Here is a 23,801-nt window from a genome sequence, read left to right on the forward strand (position 1 = left end):
ACTTGTCCTCAGCCCGGAACCTAAGTAGTCATAATGAAATAAAGTACTTGATATATGAAATGCTTTTAGTAAGGGCTTTTTCAACCTAATAAAATAATAATTTAGTATCTATCAGTGCAATATTCTTTCACTGTTTTGTGTTCAATAACTACCTGGAGTGCTATTACGTCTAGTATAATCAGTTGGCATCAAAATAGAAAGTAAAAAGATGTACATTTAATACACCAATTCTTACCTGAATAATCTTGGATTTCTGGAGAATGTTCCACAAAGTGGAATTTCTTCCTAAAGTTATGCTGAATGTGGTACAATGTGTACAACTTGGTTAACCAGTGCCTGCTTTTCATTTCCAAGATTTTTCCTTATCTTGAATCAAATGCACAATCTTACAACTGTATCATAATGCACTGGCTTACAGTTCTGTATATAAAGTCCAACTCAAGCTTTTTTGGTTTATTGTACATGCTTTATTAAAATGGTACTTGTATTTACAGTATCTGCAGAAAGAGTCCCTTCCAAGGCCTCTCACACACATTCAGACACATCCATACTGACAGCCACTCCACAGCCCCATGCACCCACACCAGTGAGATGTGGAGGGTCAGACTCCTAAAATTAGGCAGCTGTTGGGGATAAGAGTTGATTTGTTTTTCAATTTTTTTGAAAACAGAAAAGCACGGGGGAATGCATTTGGCCATTACAATGCTAATTGAGTTTGTGTATATTACATATATGGCAGTTAACACTGAATATTCCTTTTACATTCTATATACACAGAATGATATCAAGGTTTTACGGTCAACAGAATATTCCATCTTCAGTCTTAATGCTGCTTGTAGTGATTTCTGAATTCATTATAGGGGCTTTCCCTAAAAATAATTCAAGTCTATGTTAAGTGAAATAAGGCACAATTAATATTGATTTGATTTAGGGAAAGGGAAGGAAAGAGAAGGGATAAAAACTGGTTTCAAATGATCTTTCTGTTGGGGAACTAGCTCTGACTTAAACCCACCTGAAATTCCTTCTCCTAATTTCCAAAGATTTCTTTATAAAGATATTTTTCTTTTCCCTGACAAAGCCAAAAAGAAAAGTTTGGGAATTCACATTTTAATGTTTCAGTAGCCTAAATTACTCAAATTGATGTGTACCCCCACCTCCCCTGATCAGGTCGCCTCCCTCATCAATGGTAAAATAAAAACACAGTATGTGACACAGTCCCTTGATGTTTCTTGAGGAGATCTGTACACTTGAGTAGCAAATACATATCTGGTTGTCTTCAATACATTTTAAAAAGAAAGAAAGAGAAAGAAGAAAGGAAAGAAGGAAAAAAGGAAGGAAAGAAGGAAAAAAGGAAGGAAAGAAGTAATATTATGACTTTCTTGCTCTTTAAAAAAATCCCTGTCTCCTTCTTTTCAGGATGATGAAGCCCCACTAGACATTACAAACAACTGCAACAAATGAGTTTGGCAGCATAAATGTCTAGTATTCAAATCTTCATAGTGAGATTAATTTATCTTGTACACAATTTGTTGAATGTTTTTTGCAGCAGGTGAATCAAACCCAAAGACTCTGGACATTCTGTGAAAGGGAGTAAGAATTGCAGTTCTGAAGGCCCCTGACTTTGGTTGTTTACAAAGTTCAATCCTGTTTATTGTGATCCTTGGTATCTTCTTCATCTGTATATTCTGATGGTTCTTCTCCTGGTTTTAGGAGTCTGCCTACATAATCATATTTTTCTGAAAGATACATCAAAAGAAAATCAGTGGTGATCAAATTTGTTTCACTATTCCATTATATGGAGAAAAGGCATTTGTCTGTTTTAGAATCATATAAAGTATGATTATTAGAATATTATCTAAATATTCTAAAATTGCTTCACCATGGCTGGTCTTTATACACATGTAAAGCTTGAACAAAAGAAAACAGGATTAGGGAACTTATACGGCTTGGGAATTCTTTGCAAGAGGGTGTTCTGCACCAGTGATTCTTAGTTGGATACTGCATCAGAATCACTTGGAGATCTTTTTTAAAAATGAGTAAGTCCAGGACCCATCTCAGTACCCAGCCAAACCAGAACAGCTGTTCCAAGGGACCCAGGGGTCAGATAAACAGCTGGGACAGCGTCACACAAGTGGTAAAAACTGATGTTATGAGGGCATAAGAAAGGGGAAAGATATTTTTTATCTACATTTCGAGTGTTAAGACCTGTAAAATCATTTTGGAATATATTATAGTATTGAAATCAGTAATCAACTCAGTTTTAAATATAAGCCTGTATTTTTAAAAAACTAAACCTTAATGAAGAAGCTGACTGTATCATAATTTTTATGAGGCTTAGAGTTTGTAACAAGTCATTTTTTTAAATATGGATTTTCAAAATAATTATCACATGTAACAATCATTTTTATTTAGCTATTTTTTGCAATTTCTTTTTTTGGACAAGTCTCACTATGTTGCCCAGGTTAGTCCTTGAACTCCTGAGCTCAAGGGATTTCCAACAGCAGCTGGGACCACAGGCATGCGCCACTCCACCTAGCTTTAGCTATCTTTAAAAATATTATCAAATAATGATGGCAATGGAAACAGATGACATCCTTAGGCTCTTAAAGCATGTAAAATAGTATATATTTTCTTTGAACAAATATTTAATTTTCCAAAGAATCCAACAAAATAAAAGTACCTTTAAACTGCATTTCCCATTCTCGAACACTCTCCATTTGTACTGCATTCAAATCTGAGAGATCATCATATTCATCTCTAAGTGCATCTTTATCTAGGCAAAATGTGGCCAGTCCTCTGGAGGCATCCCTACCAGCAAATATTCCATATGGACCCGCTGGAAAAAAGAAATTATTTAGATCACTTAACAATATTTTAGAATGTCTCAAAGGAAAAAGTAAAAAAAAAAAAAAAACACACAACAGAAAAAAACCCTCATAATTCACATTTGTATATATCCTTAATTTCAAAACATGTACAGATACTAGATGGAATAAGACGACAAATTTGTTGGAAATCTGCCTTTTGACCAAAGTAAAGCTTTTCACTTAGATCTTAAAACCCTCAATTTCAATTACTTCAGATACCCCCAAACTTATATTCAAAATGAAGACTGTGAGGTAATGAGGGAGAAGAAGAAACTTAAGTGGTTAGGTTTAGAAGCCAGTTTGCTTGAGGGGAAATAATGTTTAATGGTTGCTGTTAATAGTGGCATCAAAAAAATAAAAATAATCAACAGAACCTCCCGTATTATGTAAAGATTCAGCTGAACTGTGAATCTATAACATTTTTCTTTTTGCTATCCTTATGAAGGTTGTAATTCTATGAGAAAAGAGACTGTATCATCTTTGTGGTCCCAGTGACTAGTTCAGTGCTCAACACACATTTAATAAATCTTTGCTGAGTGGTTTAATAAAGAAAGACCCATATTCAAAATAAATCATCTGACTACCATAATATATATACAATGATCTATATAAACTAGGAAAAGTCATTAAGGAAAATAATAGCTCTTACTTGTCATGACTTTTGGAAAACGGAGGAAGTAGCTATAAGGAATAATTCTTCTGGACTGACACATTAAGCAATAATTAGCATTTTATCCAAGGAATTAGGTACCATTCTCTCTGAGGAGAAATGGCATGACTGATGTGTTGACAAAAACCATTCCCAAGGTTTGTCCTTGAGAACGGCAATTTGTTCATCAATTGAGGATTTGTATCCTCAATGCCCAGCACTGTGCCTGGCATAAAGTAGGAACGTAATAATTTTCTTCCAAATGACCTAGCTGTAGTTCCAAATAAAAAGAAACTTAAGATTCTGTAAACAGATTCACTTATGGTAGGCAAAGACACTATTATGAACAACAACAGAGTGGTGAAAAACAGGGCTTATAAATAAAAGAACAAAGTATGTTCTGATAAGTAAACAAGCAGAAAAAAACTAGAAATTCCTTGATTTTTAAATGAGCGAAATGATTATATTCATATGTAAAAGTATTTAGGAAACTGAAAGTTATGTGTCAAAAAGTCTCTGTACCTTCTGAGAGTAGAAATCGAGGTTTCACTTAAATAGATATCTAAGCATTTATGAGTATTAATTTGAGTTGCTAACGGCACTGTACTATAAAGTTAACCAGATGTGAAATTCATTCTCTGAAAAGTTTACTGCATGGAACTAGAAGTAGCATTAGCAATAATTTTAAGAGTAGCATTAATAGGTATTGATACAGTAACATGAAAGTAAAGCTAACAGTTCCAGTAAAGTACATTTTTATTCTGCTTTTCTTATTCTGATTGCATTTTCCATATTGCTACTTGGTATCACATGACTATCAACAATTATTTATCACTGGATGGTTATATATTATCCCACTGAATGGATGTGTACCTGTAATTTATTTAATCAGTCTATTAACATAGGCTACCATTTTATACTTTCAAATGTGTCTTCTATATAAGAATATGGAACACAATTTACCACTGGCCAATATTCGTAACCTTCAAACTTTCTTTATCATCTCAACTGACACTCAAAAGGGTATTAACCAGGCCGGGTGCGGTGGCTCATGCCTGTAATCCCAACACTGTGGGAGGCCGAGGCAGGTGGATCACTTGAGGTCAGCAGTTTGAGACCAGCCTGGCCAACACGGTGAAACCTCGTCTCTCATAAAACTATAAAAATTAGCCGGCTGTGGTGGCGCACGCCTGTAAACCCAGCTACTCAGGAGTCTGAGGCAGGAGAATTGCTTGAATCCAGAGGACGGAGGCTGCAGTGAGTTGAGATCACGCCACTGTACTATGGCCTGGCCAACAAAGCAAGACTGTTTCTCCAAAGAAAAAAAAAAGGGTATTAACCAGTTATGTCTGTGTGTGTACACGCACATGTGCGTGCAAAATTCTACATGCTTTGTGGCAATGGGTGTTTTCAGGAGGACAAGGAGAGAGACAGACAGAGAACTAGTGTGTTTAAAAATAAAATTTTCTAAGAAACAATGACAAAAAAAATCTATAAACATTATATTTACCCTTAATGCTGACTAGACCAATGCTTATAAACTTAAAAAAGCAAACAGTGAAACACACAAAAGGAAAAATAAAACTAATAAAGGCCATAACAATCTACAAATGGAAAATTATAGTTTCAATTTTCAAAAGAATTTTCCAGCAACCTCACTTTTTTCTCTCAGAGTTTCCCAAAGTGGAAGGGACAGACTGCCTTCCCCATTTGGCAGATAAAAAACAGGAGCAGAGGCATTCAGTGTGATTTGCCTAAAATTACTGACAGAACTGGGAGTACTATTTCCACTTTCCTAAATCCTCCAGTGTACCTCAAGAAAACACATAGAAGATTCACAAGCCCAAAGATGGAGTAACAACCACGAAAACTGGAGCATTTTACTACTTAAAAAATTTCAAGGGAATGAAAATTTTAGAATACTTATTAAATCAAAATGGAAGAGAATTAACAAAAAAGCTCTACTTAATAGCTTTTCTTAGCATTCTATTATAGCATTTATCTCCATGGCCTGCAAACATTAATCTACTTCAGGCACTTCAGAGTATAAGCCATAAAACACATTTAAATGATACAAAGGAGAGAAGATAAAATCATTATAAAAACAGCAATCAGAAAGCTCTCCTTCTTTGAGTATATTAATATATACCAGTGCATTCTCTATTAATTTCTCTACCAACTTCCCTAAGAAAGCTTCAACACTGAATGAATAATAATAAAAAAAATTTCATAAAATATGCTCTTTTTGGGGTACTGGGGGTGGGGAATGATTGACTTGGTAAGAGTGAACTTGAGTCAACAGTTAATAATCCAAGCCAAATTCCAGACAAATGATGTTCTGTTGACTCTTGAATAGAAAAGAATAATTCAGTGATTAACATATTCCCCCACTCCCTAAACTATATTAAGCTGTCTTCTCCATATGTTTAGAATTTCCCTCAGGAAGCATTTAACTTCTGCAAAGGTCTTTTTAGTAATGGTTTTCTATGCTCTTTCCTGAAAGACGATTAAAAAATTTTTTTTTGTTTTTTGAGACAGGGTCTTACTCTGTCACCCAGGCTGGAGTACAGTGGCTCAATCATATTTCACTGCAGCCTCTACTTCCTGGGTTCAAGTGACCCTCCTGCCCTAACCTCCCAAATAGCTGGGACTAGAAGCATGGCCCACCAGGCCTGGCTAATTTCTTTTATTTTTTTGTAGAGACAAGGTCTCACTATGTTGCCCAGCTGATCTTGAACTCCTGGCCCCAAGCAATCCTCCTGCCTTTGCCTCCCAAAGTGTTAGAATTACAGGCCTAAGCCACCATGCCCAGCCTTCTGTAAGGCCATTAAAGAATATAACATTAGGAACTAAAGTTGGAACTAGATGGGTTACTCTGAGGAAGGAGGATTTGAGGTCTAATAAAAGGATATTTCCCCGCATTCATAATACAACCAGGAGCTTACCTGAAAAGTCAGCAATACCTTCCCATTCCGTTATCCCGTTACATAAAAAACCTAAATATTTACCAATTCTAATATTTTGGTAAGTATACTTGGCTATTCATAATACTAAAACAATAGGGAGCTACCCAAATAAAACAAATTTGAAATGGTTTAAGTCTGTTGCATGGTATAACTTATTTATTTATATTAGTATTTTTTTTGAGACAGAGTCATGCTCTGTGGTGTGATCTCAACTCACTGCAACCTCTCCCTCCTAGGTTTAAGTGATTCTCCTGCCTCACTCAGCCTCCCAAGTAGCTGGGATTCTTGGGTGTGGCACCATGCCCAGCTAATTTTTATATTTTTGGTAGAGAGGGGGTTTCACCATGAATGGTGGCCAGGCTGGTCTTGAACTCCTGACCTCAGGTGATCCGCCTGCCTAAACCTCCCACAGTGCTGGGATTACAGGCTTGAGCCACTGTGCCCAGCCTAATTTATTTTTAAAAAGGCTAGTTTATATAAACTGATCTGGTTATTTTTTATTATTAAGGCTCATTTAGACACTAACAGTTCAGTAGTAACTAAAAGAATTAAATTCTGTTGCTTTATCAAATATTAAAATATAATGCTCATACAAAAATAGCCTCCCAATTTTAAGCAAATTCGTGCTACAAAAAATGAACAGCATTATTCAGTCAAAGCAGACACTCTGAAATGTACTTACATAACAAATATTCACGGACATCATTTTAAAGATAAATTTTCTTTCAAAGTTATTGTTAAATATACCAACAAGAGGCAGGCGGATCACGAGGTCAGGAGATCGTGACCATCCTGGCTAACGCAGTGAAACCCAGTCTCTACTAAAAAATACAAAAAATTAGCCTGGCATGGTGGTGGGCGCCTGTAGTCCCAGCTACTCGGGAGGCTGAGGCAGAAGAATGGCATGAACTCGGGAGGCAGAGCTTGCAGTGAGCCGAGATCTCGCCACTGCACTCCAGCCTAGGCGACAGAGCAAGACTCCATCTCAAAAAAAAAAAAACAAAACCCAACATGAAGTACTATACTAGTCAGAATTCAGATTTCATTTAGTTTTTAGTGTCAATCCAACTTGTGGTCAAGATATTTTAAAGTTCAATAAACCTATTTGTTACCGTATCCTAAAACTGCTTACTTTAATACAATCAGTTAGAATGAGGTGACATATTCTTGAAACGGCAACAACATATGCTCATTGTAAAATGTTTTAAATATTAATTTAATAAACAGAAAATTCCAGGAGGAAGTAAATAAAATATGTAGTAACAGATAATTTTGTGATTATTAGGATGATTATATAGCTACCTTAGTGTTTCTAAAGGGATATTTTAATTATTCTCACAGTTTAAAAACCATATCTCTCAGAGATGAACTTTAATTAATTAAAGTTTATCAACAGTGCAGTTTTCAGGCCTGTTTTGACAATAATCTTTCGTGATTATAAATTGACTAACTAATAACACTTAGTATTGGGTAATTTATTTCAAATAATATTATAATGAGCCTATCAACAAATGAGGCAATATGTAAAAGTGATTAACTGAACTAATAAATTTTTTTTATGCTTAGGTCCAGTAAGTCCCAAGACTTTTAGAGAGAATGCAGTATGGTAAAGCTGAAATAATACCTCTCAAGAAGACAGATACTTGGGTTCTAGAGGATCCACTCACAATGAGCAAGTCTCGATTTCCATAGTCCTTAGATCCCTCAAATATAAATTAGGAAAATTATTTTACCTGCCTAAAATTGAGGCCAAACTAAATAATCTCTTGAATATTACGATTCTATAAGGGACTGAAAATGCAATCTTGCTTCTGAAATTTGAGCTACTGTCAAAAGCTCTGAGCAACACTGTGAACTGAGCATATGGCCTTAACTCCAGGATCCATGGGTAGGCTGGGGTAAAGAAAAGACAGAAAAATTAAAAGTCCAGGCCCGTGCCACTTATGGGAGTGGGGCCTGAGTTTATCCAACCCATGCAGAATGAAAATTCCAAGGCGAAAAAATAGTATGAACTCAAATATTTATAGGAATTAATGAACACTAAAGATAATACTTCAAGTATTAGGAAAAAGGGATTATTCCCCTGTTGGGGAAACATGTTGGGACAACTAGATAACCTTCTGTTAAAAAACACAATCCCTTGGGAGGCCAAGGCGGGTAGATCACGAGGTCAGGAGTTTGAGACCAACCTGGCCAAGATGGTGAAACCCTGTCTCTTATACTAAAAATACAAAAATTAGCCGGGCGCGGTGGTGGGCGCCTGTAATCCCAGTTACTCAAGAGGCTGAGGCAGGAGAATCGCTCGAACCCGGGATACGCAGGTTGTAGTGAGCTGAGATGGCGCCACTGCACTCTAGCCTGGGTGACAGAGCAAGACTCCTTCTCAAAAACAAACAAACAAACACTCACCACCCCACCAAATTTGGACTCTAATTTCACATCTTAAAGCAAAATCAATTTCAAATGGAACTAAAAAACTGAGACCACAGAAGTACTAAAAAAACTACAGATTTTTAAAAACAATTTTAAGTGCATAAAGTCTTTAAATATAATACATAACTTAGCAGCCATAAAAGAAAAGATAAATTTGAATACATAAAACCAAAAATTTGTGTGGTTCAAAAAAACACCATAAGTAAGTAAGAGGACAAACTAGAAAAAATATTTGCAGCAAAAGCTGATTTACTTTATAAAGAACACCTAAAATCTGTAAGATCAATATGATGATTGAAAAACTGCGGCAAGGCTGGGCACGGTGGCTCATGCCTGTAATCTCAGCACTTTGGGAGGCTGAAGTGGGCAGATTGCCTGAGGTCGGGAGTTCGAGACCAGACTGACCAACATGGAGAAATTCCATCTCTACTAAAAATACAAAATTAGCTGGGCGTTGTGGCGCATGCCTGCAATCCCAGCTACTCAGGAGGCTGAGGCAGGAGAATCGCTTGAACCCAGCAGGCGGAGGTTGCAGTGAGCCAAGATCGCGTCATTGCACTCCAGCCTGGGCAACAAGAGTGAAATTCCGTCTCAAAAAAAAAAAAGAAAAACTGTGGCAAAGGATATATGAATAAACAATTTGTAGAAAAGGCATCATAAATGACTCAACTTTTTAAAAAGAAGTCCAACCTCACTAAGTAAATGAGAAATGTAAATTTAAACAAATATTGAGATATCATTTTAACCTCTCAGACTGACAAAAACCAAGAAGCTTAATACCACGTTTTTGGCAAGAAGTGAGAAACAGGCATTTTCATCAAGTGTAAATGGGTCCAACCTCTCTGAAGGGCAGTTTAGAAACAAGAATCCAAATTAAAAATATCCATACCCCAAGCCTCAGTAATTTTATTTCCAGGAATTTACTTTATAATCATAATTTTACACACATGTGTAAAATGACATGTACATATTTATTGCAGCATCATGCAATAACAGGAGACTGAAAACAAATGTTAACAGTGGACTGTTAAATTACGACTTATTCATAAAATAGAATATTATGCATGTATTCAAAAGAATAAGATGGCTCTCTATACTGATGTCAAAGGCTCTTGTGATATTAAAATATTGTGAAGGGTTTGTATAGTATACTATAATTAGTGTGGGGGGAAAGGAAGATATCCACATGCTTGTACTTGCACCCAAAATAGCTCTAGAACAATACGTAGACTGATGCTTTGCTGCTATGGAAGGGAACATGGTGGCTGGGACTAGTTGTGGGAAGTAGACTTATTTTTCACTGTATATCCTTTTGAATTTTCTATTTTGAGCATGTATTACTTAATTTAAAAAATCATTGTTTTAACTTACATGAGGCCCTATTCGCAACATACCCAAACCACTTTACAACTTAGGGCTCATGGAATTTTACAGGAAATACTCCAAAATTAAAAAAAGTAACTACTGAAGATAATAAGTTCACAATAAAAAATACAAACTACATGAAGAAACAAACTATCATGGAGGAGTGAGCACATATAACAGATACAGAAGCAGATTAAAGAACTAAAGTAAATTTGCTTAAAATTATTAAGAAATGGTACATAAGGAAAGATTAAGAGACATTAAGAATAGAATGAAAACCTAATGTATATCTATTAACAGTTCCAGAGGAAGAAACAGAGATAATGGAGGAGGCAATGAGTAACAGCAAATTTTCCGGAAAAAAAAAAAAAATATATATATATATCCACAGCCTTGAGTAGAGTTTGGTACACAGCAAATAAAATCAAATCCACACCTGGACAAATCCTAGTAAAATAGCAAAACCCCAAAAACAAAAAGATCTCAATTACAATCAAAAGGAAGAAACAGATTAATAAAAGTAAAGACAAACTACAAGCCGACTCCTCACCAACAAGTGGAAGACAGTGGCATAACGCTACTAAAGAGCTGAGGTACAATAAGGTCAATTTACATTTTTTTTTGAGACACGGTCTCGCTCTGTCACCCAGGTTGAGTGCAGTGGTGTGATCAAGGCTCACTGATCTTCTAGGCTCAAGCGATCTTACTACCTCAGACTCTTGAGTAGCTGGGGCCACAGGTGCACGCCACTATGCCTAGCTAATTTTTTATATTTTTGTAAGAGACAGAGTCTCGCCATATTGCCCAGGCTAGTCTTGAATTGCTGGGCTCAAGCAGTCCTCCCACCTTGGTCTCCCAAAAATGGTAGGATTATAGGCATGAGCCACTGTGCCTGGCCCAATCTACAATTTTATATTCTAAACCCAAACTATTATTCCTGAGTGAGGAAAAATAAAAAATTTTTTTCCTGCCAGTGAAAAACTATAGGACACACCTCACTAAAATAAAAAGTGAACCCCGAACAAAGAAATGAGATGCAAGAAACTACAGTGAATTAAAAAAATGATAACCACGTTAGTAAATTTAAACAAGGACTATGTTAAAAAGATAATAATTTCATCAATTTTGGGGTGGAGTTTGAAAAAATATAGTGAAACTAAAGTCTAATAGTGATACTGTGGAAAACAGGATGGGGGAGGAATCAGAGTTAAAGCTTTCTAAACAGGGCCTCAACATATGACTATGTACAACGCAGGGGATACTATCCATATTTGTAGTCATGGCAGTTTTGCTTATTTATTAAGAAATAATCTGTCAAATGTCAGTAAAGTATCTTAAAGAGGCAGCTTTTTCGAATTCACACTAAAACGATGTTTGGCTAAAATTCTTATATTGTTCAGAAGCATAGGATAGTCATCTATAGCAAAAACTTAAGGAAATCACCAAAAGGATAGAAATAGAATACATCTAAATCAGTAGAGGAGAGAAAATGTAAGAAATAAAAAAATCAATCTGAGAACGAAAAATAGTGGGAAAAGAGGCAAAGAAAAGTAAGGTGAAGAGAAATCACAAAATAAGATGATAGAAATAAACCTAAATATACCCGTAATCACAAAACATATACACTAATTAAGCTATTAAAAGACATAGTGCTAATATTAAATGAAAAAAATCCAGCTATATGTCATTAATGTGAGAAAAATAAAACACAGATTGACTAAAAGGGATGGAAAATGAAATATTGTGTTAATACTAATCAGATAAAGGCTGAAGTAAAATCTGAAAACCAACAGTGTTAAAGATGTTTCTAGTATGGTCAGTTCTAGATCTACTGCTAGATGGCTTCGCTCAGTATAGAAAGTATAGTAACAATCTCACTTTATTATATTCTCATACCCAATCTTTGTATGGCTGGCTCTGTTACGTTTTTGCTTAAATGTCAAGCCCTTTTTCTTGACAATCTAACATAAAAAAGGTAACCTTGCTTAGCCACTTAATCTAAATAAAGTCCTTTGTTACCCTCTATTCCCATTCTATTAATTTCTTTTACAGCATATTTAATTACAGATTATAATTACACACTGAAATCCTTGTTTACTAAGCCTGTCTTCCTTAATAGACTATTAACTCCATGAGGATAGGAACACATCTGTTTTGAAGACTCAGTTAACTCCATTTCTCATCTCTTAAGGTTTTACTGTAATGAAATCCAGGGAAGTCTTCCTCAGTATTTAAAAATGGAGCTGAAATCCTATTATTAAAGATCCTGAGACTGGATATAGACTCCAAAAGAATACAGGAGTCACACAGTCACGTCTGTCTTGGGTGCACAGGGAAAGGAGTGGTCTATGTCAGAATGTTGAAAAAACAATTAAGAGAACTTGAATGGCTAATTCCAGATGTTATTAAATCTACTCCTTTCTTCCACCCTGAATAACAGCTTCTGGTTTCAAGCTATCCTTTTATAATATGCTTTAGGATTTAACACAAATACGATTCCCTCAAAGATTAAAAACAATGGGATGATGTTGAATTCAGAGCCTACTAAGTAGTTATAATAGAAATAACTAGTAGAAATTTGAGCAGAATATTAAAAATCATCAGAAAACCTAGCTAATCCTTTCATCTTACTGGTAGGTAACAGATGCATATGGGCATTAGCCCAAACAACAAAGCCAGTTGGCTTCAAAGCAAGAAGCTGGGATGAGAGGTGGGTAGTGCCAACTTTAGGACATCCATGAAGAAATAGGTAAGATTGGGTCCGGTTTTTATGATGCAACTCTGCAAACATAGAGTTTCCAATTCTGCAAACTAAAGTGTTAAATAAAGTGAACAAATTGAAGATAAAGTTTAAAATGGAGGAAAACCACTTCAAGGTACATGTGTTCTTTTCCCCAACCTCCTAAATATTAGGCATCTCATGGGGTTCTTCTTATGTGACTTTTTTCTTTCAGAGGAATTTAAAAGGTAAGTTGGAAAAAATATAGCTTTGGTATATGTCAAAGAATACTCTACCTGGAATAAGGGAGCAGCAGTATTGTAAGTTTCAACAACGCGAAATAAACTATCAAAAAGTCAAGTGTATAATTTTTTGCCATTCCAAAAAAATAAAAGCGCTGTTTTGGTGAAGTTCCATTGCAGTAATATTAAATAAAATTGTTAAAAATTATACTAGCTGTTTGAGTCTTCAAAACTTATGATTCTGTAAACATGTGAAACTGAATAGACTATGTTGTAATACAATGGGAAGGACTGAAGTTATGAAAACCTGGATTTAATTTTTAGTGTTGCCACCTACTAGATATGTGGCTTTGGGCAATCTCATAGGGCTGTTTGAAAATTAGAGATACTAAGCTCAATAAATGGAGTTTCCTCCTCCTCCTCCTCTGACCTTTAGAATCAATGTTGTTTTCAACAACTCTCTGGGAAGACAGAAATACTCTAAAAGGTGCCTTGTTAGTGCAGTAGGTGGCACGCCAGTCTCACAATCTGAAAATATACAAAGTGCACTGTCCAAAATGGTAGCCATGGGGGGCTGAGCACTTTATATGTTGCTAGTGTTACTAAGGAACTAAATTTTTAATTATATCTAATTTTAATTAATTTACATTTAATTAGCCACTTGGGGCCACCATTTTGGGCAGTATAACATAAAGCCATAAAAGCAGTTTTTTTTTTTTTTTTTTGAGACAGAGTCTCGTTCTGTCACCCAGGCTGGAGTGCAATGGCGAGATCTCAGCTTACTGCAACCTCCACCTCCTAGGTTCAAGCGATTCTCTTGCCTCAGCCTTCCCAGTAGCTGGGATTACAGGCACCCACCATCATGCCCGGCTAATATTTTTTTGTATCTTTGTAGAAACAGGGTTTCACCATGTTGGCCAGGCTGGTCCTGAACTCCTGACCTCAGGTGATCTGCCCGCCTTGGCCTCTCAAAGTGCTGGGATTAAGGCGTAAGCCACCGTGCCTGGCCTTTATTTTTAAATTTTTATTTTATTTTTTTTGGTAGAGATAGGGTTTCACCATGTTGGCCAGTCTGGTCTCAAACTCCTGACCTCAAGTGATCCGCTTGCCTCAGCCTCCCAAAGTGCTGGGATTACACGCGTGAGCCACCGTGCCTGGCCGAAAGGCATGTTTTTTTGAGGCTTTAAATCCTTGGATTTATGGGAACCAGAGAAGAGTATAAAGAAAAACAACAGTAAGATGCTCTACAAGTTTATCACAGGATGCAGTTTACTAGAAATAGTATAGATAAGCTGTGTGGTAATATCCATCTGGATTTATTAGACATACATGTGATCCAAGCCAATTTACCTAAAATACCTAAACCTCAGACTCCCCACCTGTAGAGCAGGAATGCTTACCAACTTCACTGAGGAATTACGGAGATAAAAAAATTAATGGATCTGATATAGTAGGTGCTTAACGAATCTGGTTTTCTTTCTCCTCCCGTATTCAGTTTTTTACATGACCAAACTTTCCTCACCTGCTGGCCAAGCGCCTGATCTGTTACTAAATTTAATATTGGCAAATACAGTTAATGCCAACTGTTTGCCAAAATGTGTATACTCCACCAAATTACACTGTCAATATTTAATTAAGAGCCTGAACTTTAAAAACGTATGACTAAAAATAAACGTATGTTCAGCATTATGGAAAAAATCTCACAAAATTTAATCCTAAAACCATTATTGTGAAATTAGAGTAGATATTGGCTAGGCATAGAAACTAACAATTACTGCTTCTGAATTATTCTGCTACAAAACTGCTTAATTTATGAGGATGAAAATAAAAATTAAAAGCAAAACTGACCTTGTATCTGTTTTATAGCCAGAAATTTGGCTTTAAGATTTTTTGAAAAGTACTACTTATTACATTTTCTATTAATATGCAATATCAACATATTCTAAGCCCATAAAATGATCTGGCTTTCTTTAAGGTTCCTTTCAATAATAAAATATTCAAGAATCTGTTAGGTTGTTGATCAACTGTATAATATTAACTGTATATCACTCTTAGGCTGTTCAACAGAACCTAGGAACTGGCAGAAACTAATCTAAAACTGACTTCTCCATTGTAATCTCAAGAGCCTCCCTCAGTGCACATACCATAAAAAAAGCAATCTACCACCTATGACTCTTAATTTTTAATTTTTTTTAATACCGAGTCTCTCTCTGTCGCCCAGGCTGGAGTGCAATGGCGCAATCTCGGCTCACTGCAACCCCCACCTCCCGGGTTCCAGCAACTCTCCCTGCCTCCGCCTCCCGAGTAGCTGGGATTACAGGCATCCGCCACCACGCCTAGCTAATTTTCTTGTACTTTTAGTAGAGACGAGGTTTTGTTATGCTGGCCAGGCTGGTTTCGAACTCCTGACCTCTGGTGATCCACCTGCCTCGGCCTCCCAAAGCGCTGGGATTACAGGTGTGAACCACCGCGCCTGGCTTTAATTTTTAATTTCTATCACAGAACAAACATTTGCCACTGGAGGCTGCCAAACTGTTTCTATGACTGTCTCGCCTAGCTATTTTCAGATACTGCCAAGGCATAATGTGTGAGGACTAATACGATTCTTTGTACTAATACTTTGTTTTCTTCAGTGGCAGTTCAGACAGGGTACAAAAGCTGATCTTTTAGCTGGGTAAGGTCTATATTAAAAATTTAAACCTGTACAGGATTTCTAATCACTTAACACACATTTTAATACCAATGGGGAAAAAGCTTGAAATAGGTATAAAATGCTGTCTAAATCCTTGATTTAAAAAAAATTTACTTCACTTGGCCTGTTTAAATACTGTACTTTGGCCCTGTTCTCTTGTCCCACGTGTGCTTAAGTAAACAAAAATGTATTAACCATTTCAGTTGATATAAGTAGGTAGACATCTTGTGTTCACATTTATGTAACCAGAAGCAAAAACTTTGTAAGCTATGTATTTACTTGGTTGGATTAAATGTGTATATATACACAGAAATACAAACAACTAAGAAATAAATTACATAATTCAACATCAAAAATCTCCTATTTCTTATCCCTATTCGAATGAACAAACTACAAACCAAAGCACTTCTAAAATATCTTCCAGCTATCAAGTACTGAAATCAGAAGTATATATTTTTAAGTGTCAATAAATCTCATACACTTACAGATTAAATTAAGGAGAAAACTAGCTTATTTCCAGACTGCCAACCCTATGACTTTAAGGTTTGGATGTACTCTCTCCAATAACAGGTCACTTTAGGTCTCTAATTTAATTATTTATTCTTATTGTAGTCACTTTTTTTTTTAAAGCTTAGTATTAATCAATGCACAACCAGGATGCACAATGTTGTTCAACTGTATGATATACCAACAAGTTCCATGAGTCTGGAGTTTATTAATATAATCCAAAATGTATGCTACAACCACACTGTAAAAGAAGGGCGTCTAAATCAACTATCCTACACAAAGTTCCCTGAAAACAAAGTTCTCTGAAAACAAAGTTCTAAAAATCTTTAACTTGCATAACTGGCACATGGGGTTATGAATCTACAACTCTTCTAAGTTTTTTCTCCTTAGTTCTGCTAAGTGAAAACACAAGTCATTATCAACGTGTACTTGAAAAGAGGAAAAAAAAGAAAAAAGAAACCAGAGACATGCCTGCTGGGTATAGGAGCTCCACCCGCAAAACTCAGGGCGAATATCCTTACCAGTCTTTAATAAGCTCTGCATTCTGGTCTGTCCTCATCCCACATACCTTGTTAATCATGGAAAGCAACTCCGAACTAAAACTGGTTTAAAGAGAGTCTGAGGTGTTGCTTATACGTCTGGACTTCAGTGACTGGAGGGTTGGGACTTTACATGCCCCTAAACGTGGCCTTACGGGGAGTAATACAGCGAGGGAAAAAGGAGATCGGTGGCCAAAAAAAAAAGGGGCAAGGAAAAGAAAGCTGTGAATTACAGAGCCCAAAACTTTAGTTTAGGTCCCAACTTCAGAGATCTCCCTTCCCCGGTGCCCCATCCATCCCAGGAATCAGGAGACTCAAAAAAGGTTAAGGGCCAGCGTTGACCGGTGACAACTGTAACGATTTTGAAAAATCCAGCCAAAAAAAAAAAAAGGCTGCCAGGAGAAATGGGATGAAAGAAAGATGAATGCTGAGAGCTGGTCTCTGGGGCGCCACCGGGACCCTGGTTTCGGGGGAAGAACTGGAGGTGCCCGTAGCTGCGGGGGGGCGGTGTGCGTGTAGGGGCGGAACAGGCCGTCCCAGGTGCGGCGGCCGAGGCGCGGGGGTCCAGGCGACGAGAAGGCTGGGCAAACTAACCCGGTGCCCAGAGGCCTCCCCGTCGGAAGGGGGTCGTGCTTGAGCTGCAGGGGGTCCTTCCCCTCCCCTTCCAACTCCTCACCCGGGCCGTAGAACTTGCTGCCTTTGGTCACGTCGAAGACTTTCCCATTGACCGCGAGCAGGATGCGCGGGTTGCGGGAGCCGTCGTACTGGCGCAGCTGCTCCAAGCTGAAGTCCCGCTTCTTCATGCGAGGCAGAGAGGCGGCGGGGCTCTCCTCGCCCGCCCCGGCCCCAGCCCCCAGACCCCGCCGCCCCCAGCGCACCCACAGCCGGTAGGCCCCCAGCAGCACCAGAGCCACCAGCGCCACGTTCAGCAGCATCTCCCCGCCCCCCGTCAGAAGCGCCAACGCCGCCGCCGCCCAGCCTCCCCCTTCCGCTGCCGCTCCCGCGCCGCCTGGACTCTCGCTGCCGCCGTCGCTGCTGCTCTCGCTGCCACTCCCCAGGGTGCCTAGCTTCACGTCCCCATCACCAGCCGCCATCACTGCCCGCCAGCGCCTTCCTCCTCCTCCCCGCCCCCTGCCCTCCCCAACCCCACGGCCGGCCCCGCCCATCTGGGGGCCTCCCAGCCAATAACATGAGGAGAGGGGGCGGGGTCAGGCCGGCTCCTGATTGGGTGTTGACGGGGTAACGTTGTCTCGGATCTCTCCCGCCCCCTCCCTTTTTTCGCTGGCCGCGCACGCGTGAGACGCCCCGGCCACCTCGCCCCACACTTCCCTGCTCTCACTGCAAGCCTCCGCTAGGTTAAGTAGACGAGCCGGGCGGGTCTGAAGAAAAGATGCTACGACGGCCGCGCGGACGCTCATGGGCGGGGCGAGACCATAGCGCGTGCGCGGGCTCCTGAGCGCCACGCGCTCGCCTTTCGTCCGTAACCCCTGCGGGAGGCACGCCCCGCCCGGTCTCTTGGCTCTGCGCGTGCGCCCCGGAATCGCTTCCCTTCCCAGGCCTGGGTTCGCGTCCGCAAACTCCCACCTCCTTGCGCTTCCCCCTCCCTGGAGTTTCACGTGCGCCTTGGCGGCCGCGGGGGCAGGTCCGGGCGGGACGCCTGGCGGAGGGCGCGGGCAGGTGGCTTGTGGGAGGCTGAGGCATAGTTGAGCTGCAAGGCGCAAACCGATGAGGGGCGTCTGCTTTTCCCCAGGGCGCCGTCGCTTTTGTCGGGAAACCGGCAGCGTAGGCGCGCAGACCGGGAAGCAGCAAGAAGATTTGGCGACGAGCTGGGGTCTTCCTGGAACGGAGAGAAAGCACAGAGCCCGCACCGGGCTTCTCTGGCATCGGCAGTCTACGTGCTCCTCGCGCGGGCACCGAGCAGCCGCTCCCCGCTGGGTTTGGCAAAGGCTCCTCTTGTAGAATTTTAAAGGATTTAGAGTCTCATTATTCCTTGAATCATAACTTCTGCGGCCGTAGGGAGGTGGACAGGTTGAGGTGGTCTTTCTATTCGTCATTCACTCTTATTTGCAGGTTCTGTTTTACGTACTTGGAACGTCTTTTAGCCTCTCACACCTTGAAATTCTGGTGTGAAAAAGTGACCTCTGAAGTCTCACGCACTCAACTCGTTTGACGTGTTCTCTCTTGCCCTTCGTTGTCTGTTGTCTTGAGTCTTATAGAATAGGTTTGAACCTTTCACTGTCGGTTTTGGAGGAGTCACTGAGGATGTTGACGGGGCAAGTGACAGGATCGACACCCTTGTAGAGAGATTATATAGCAACCAGGAGTCTGAAGGATTAGAGGCTGGGGAAAGAGTGGGAAAGCAGTTAGTAGGCTAGGGTATTTGTGCGTGAGGTGAGGAGACTCAGAGCTAGGGGAGACATTAGAGCAGGGGTTGGCAAACATTTTTTATAAAGGGCCCGATCATATTTTAAGTCTGCCTTAACTACTCAACTCTACCTTGTCACGAGAAAGCAGCCGTAGACAATACTTGAATGAGTGTAGCTGTCTTCCAGTAAAACTATGGACATTGAATTTTTAATATAATTTCAGGTATGAAATATTCTTTTGATTTTTAAAAAATCATTGAAATATGTAAATTTTTAGTTCTGGAGAGGTGCAAAAACAACTTATAAGCCATATTGCTGAGCCCTGCATTAGAGGTACTTGAGGGAGAGCGACACAATTGGTAGTAAATGACCATATACTCTATCCTTCAATATGGAACACTTTTGGAAGTAAAGTACGGCATTAATAATTATAGCCAGAGAACAAGAGTTATATCAGTTTTATCCCTTATATCAGTTTTATCCCAGGCAAACCTAAAGGAATAGTCACCTTAAGGTTAAGGGTTAGGAGAAGTCAAAATTGCTTTAGGACTTGGTAACAGAAAGTGGGAGGTGCCAGTGATGGAAATAGGAAGATAAAGAAGAAACTGGTTTTGAGGAGAAGATAGCTGTAGCAGTCCCAAGAGCCATATACAGTTGAGACAACATTGATAGGAAGGAAGAAAGCACCCCAGAAGCAGGCCACTCCTTATGTCTTAATGACCAGAACTGGGCTATTAGCTGTCCCTAAAGCAGTAACAGACAAGTAGCATGGGACATCCATGATTGCCTAGTGTTTATCTGGCTTTTCAGGACTGTGTTGAGCATTGCTGGACATTTATCATCTCTGGTTCCTTCCAACTAAATGTCAGTACCACACCTCAGGCATTGTGACACCATAAAGCAACCTTTTTTCCCTCCCACCCCCCAGAGGTGTGCTGCTGGTTGAGAACCACTAGCTTAGACCCTCAGGATTTACCTTGGAGCTGAATTATGTGTGTGTAGATTTCTTTTCCAGTTGGTTTGGAGGGAAGAGAGGAATTGGGCAGTATTAAAGTTCTGCTGTCAAGGAAGTGGGGTGGGGAATGTTGGGTAGCTAACCAACATTGGCTGCCACGTGAAGTAAAAAGTTTTCCTTTATACCCTTGATAAAATAGTGTCTCGACTTCTTCACACTTGAAGCCTTCCCGAAACCCCAGCTTTTTTGATTCTCATTGTAAGCCCCTTGAACTGGACTAGTTGGAAGTTCTTATTTTCCACCCTAAGTAACAAGCTCTTGTCCCAATAGGATACTCTTGCTTTGAGTACTGCAATAACTTTCCAATTGGTGACTTGCCGTCAGTCTTTTGCTATTTCATTCCTACACGAAGAGACTAGAACTGTGTTCTGATTTCCTTTGCTCAGACACCAGTCCCCAGGGGTGCTCTGTAATTTAAAGAGGACAACTCGGAAAGCTCAGTTTGCACTCAAGGGCCTCCATAAGTCCCTGAGTGGCTTCCCTGCCTTCCCGTTCCCCAGCAAACAATCCCTTGGATACCCTCTATTAAATGATAACGTTTCCCCTTACGATACCTAGTCCCTTGCCCCATATATGCTATGTGTGTTCCACAGTCTAGGACTTGACTCATGCTGTTTCCGCATGGAGCATGCCCTTCTTATTTCCAACCATACAAATTCCATTACCTATCCATTCTTTTAATTCTACTTCCACCTGGGGCCTCTATCAGCCCACATTAACCTATCTTCTTTGAATTTCTACGTGTTCCTTACCTGTACCACCCATTGTGGCCTTTTATTTTATGCTCTTTTTGACTATTCTGTTACTGAAACTGTCCTTTAGATCCCAAGATTTCTACTTTTCCCCTGTGGATGCTTTTTTATTTTTTTTATTTTTGACTTCTTTCTACCCTCCTTTTCCTCTTACATCCCTACTTTGCCTAGAGGTCATCTACATTGTTTTCTCCTGTTGTTAGCTTTTTTCCCCTGACACTTCATCTATTTACTGATTTACTTGTAAATCTCTGGAATATATTAGTACTAGCCACCAAATATTTCTATTTCTTTTTCCGCACACATAGATTTGGACTTCCCTACTCCTTTTACCTCAAGAATGGCCAATGAAATGTGATTGGAAGTGACTTGTGTCATTTCCAAATAAAAGCTTTAAGAGCCTGTGGACATTTATCCTGCGCGCTTTCTTCCTGCCAACAGTGATGAAATATTTTAATTATCTATTGTCCCATGACAAAGCACCTTAAATCTTAATGGTTTAAAACAGTCACTATTTTATTATCTGTAACAGTTTTGTGGGTTGAGTAGGCTCATGGGCAGTTGTCTAATCTTGCTCAGGGTCTCTCATGTGGTTCCAGCCTGGTATTGCTTGGGGCTGGAGTTTCTGGAGGCTCAACTGGGTTGCTAGAGTAGCTGAGCTTTTCTATTTACCCATGCCATTCCAAAGACTCTCTGATTCGCATGGCTTCTTCAGCAGAGTAGCCTGACTTCTTTCTTCCATGGTGGCTTAGGATTCTCAAATGCAAAAAAGCAAAAACTTCCAGGTTTTGTAAGTCTTAGGTCTGGAAATGACATGTTGTATTGGTAAAAGCAGTCACAGGGCCTGCTCAATTTTAAGGGAAGAGGAAATAAACACTTGATAGGGGTGGAGGGAGAGTGACAAAGAATTTGTGGCCAACAAAAATTTTTGTCAACCACAGAGTTCCAGGAAAATGTGGCCATCTTTAATCACTACTCCAACGATGTTTCAAATTGAGTGGGCTTCCATCAGCCAGGGTCTCGGAGACAGGACAAAGTGGAAAAGACCTCCCAACTAACATACCTAGGTATATGAATAAGAAATACATCTCTGCTGTTCTGAGTCACTTAGCTATTTGGAGTTGTTTGGTATCAACTTTTGCATACTAATACAAAAATTGGTACTGGAAATAGGGTGGTGCTATAACAAAAATCTAAAACATGAGTCACTGACATATATAATAATTGTGTTAGAAATACTAGTGGTTGGTTGGTTGTTAGGCAGCATCCAGCTTTGACTCACTTACGCGTTTCCCAGTGAACCTAGCTCAGAAGTTTGCACCATGATATTCAATAAATAATTCTTAAATAAGAGAGATTGTTTCTTGTAATTTTTCCCTATTTTAGGGAAAAACTTTTTTTTTTTTTTCCCGTATCACATTTTTCTTGAAACATTGGAGTGCCACAAACATATCATTTGATGCTCTGTTTGAGTGCCACCAGTGAGTTTCCTGATGTTTAAGTTTGGCTCGTGGGCAGCCACCTTCCTCTCCACTTTCTCTTGGGAGCCATCCTGCTCATGGAAAGTGTGCTTTCTCCTCTGCTACCTCACACAAGTTTCAAAGGAGCTTGCTCCTGCCAAGGGAGGCTTGGGGTAAGCTGAACAGCATCAGCTCCCTGGGGGAAGGGAAATTTCAGGTTTGGAGCTAAGTTCACTTCCAGGGAGTGACAAAGCCTGTTTGAACTTTAATTCACAGAGTAAAAGAGTTCAATGTTGGCCATTAATGATTTTGGACTTTAACATGAAGTTGGTACTGATTACTTTGGGCCATAATTTAGAAGGACAGAGTAATTTAATCTCTGAACTTTTAATTTCTCTTTGGAAAATTAATACTGGGAGAGGGTCAAAATCAAATTGAGAACATCTTGTTGGTTCTTAGTTATTAAAGTATTTGATCACATTTTAGAAATTCTGATAACGTTGGGCAAGCTGACAGGACATAGTTTGAGATGGCAGTAGAACATACTGTGAATTACAGCCTTGGATACAGAATAGTATTGGAACTGATTTAATCGATAAATTGTTCTGACCCATTCAGGGCATTTTGGGGACAGACTCTACTAGTGGCCCCAGGACATCCTACAAAAGAGGTGAAATCAGTATTGGAGAAGTGGTCTCATGAAGATGGGAGCACGACTACTACAATTGACTGCTGACTTCTCACCCAAGGAAATAACTGTATCCCAGCCTGATCTCAGTGGATAATCCCACAGAGTTGAGGTAATGGTCTTCATACTTTTGCTGACACTCCCCTAAAATAGTTTTTAAATTGACATGTAAAATATTTTGACCTTAGTTGCAAAACATGTAATTTTTTGCGTAATATAAATGTGCATATTTTAAAATAAAAAGGGTTATGTTACCTAAAATGCAATCTAAATGAAATCTAAATCCATAGAAAAGGAATAGTCACCATCATTTATTTTCACAGAAATTTTACATTATGCCTTTTCCTATCTGAATTTGTATTTTCATTCTACTTCCCTAACAGAATTTTATTTTAATGTATTTTGTGCCCAAATATATTTTATTGCTTACTCTATTATTCTTTTCCACAATAATAAGTTGTTTATAGGCCGGGCATGGTGGCTCACGCCTGTAATCCCAGCACTTTGGGAGGCTGAGGTGGGTGGATCATCTGAGCTCAGG

General features: G+C 39.2%; 2 protein-coding genes across 2 annotated transcripts; both read right to left on the reverse strand.

Annotated features, from left to right (window-relative positions):
- Positions 1-444: 444 nt before the first annotated feature.
- PGRMC2 (progesterone receptor membrane component 2) lies at positions 445-18,347 on the reverse strand. Its single transcript, XM_002815133.5, has 3 exons — positions 17,656-18,347; positions 2,681-2,836; positions 445-1,736 (listed from the first exon to the last, which is right to left on the reverse strand). Exons 1-3 carry the CDS (start codon positions 18,143-18,145, stop codon positions 1,639-1,641), a joined length of 744 nt encoding a protein of 247 aa, XP_002815179.4. The 5' UTR covers positions 18,146-18,347; the 3' UTR covers positions 445-1,638.
- On the reverse strand, positions 18,188-20,178 carry LOC129059190 (uncharacterized). The gene is made up of 2 exons (XM_054554792.1): positions 19,854-20,178; positions 18,188-19,319 (listed from the first exon to the last, which is right to left on the reverse strand). Exon 2 carries the CDS (start codon positions 19,031-19,033, stop codon positions 18,188-18,190), a length of 846 nt encoding a protein of 281 aa, XP_054410767.1. The 5' UTR covers positions 19,034-19,319; positions 19,854-20,178.
- Positions 20,179-23,801: the final 3,623 nt, after the last annotated feature.

The sequence above is a fragment of the Pongo abelii genome, chromosome 3, assembly GCF_028885655.2.
Source record: "Pongo abelii isolate AG06213 chromosome 3, NHGRI_mPonAbe1-v2.0_pri, whole genome shotgun sequence".
NCBI lineage: Eukaryota > Metazoa > Chordata > Mammalia > Primates > Hominidae > Pongo > Pongo abelii.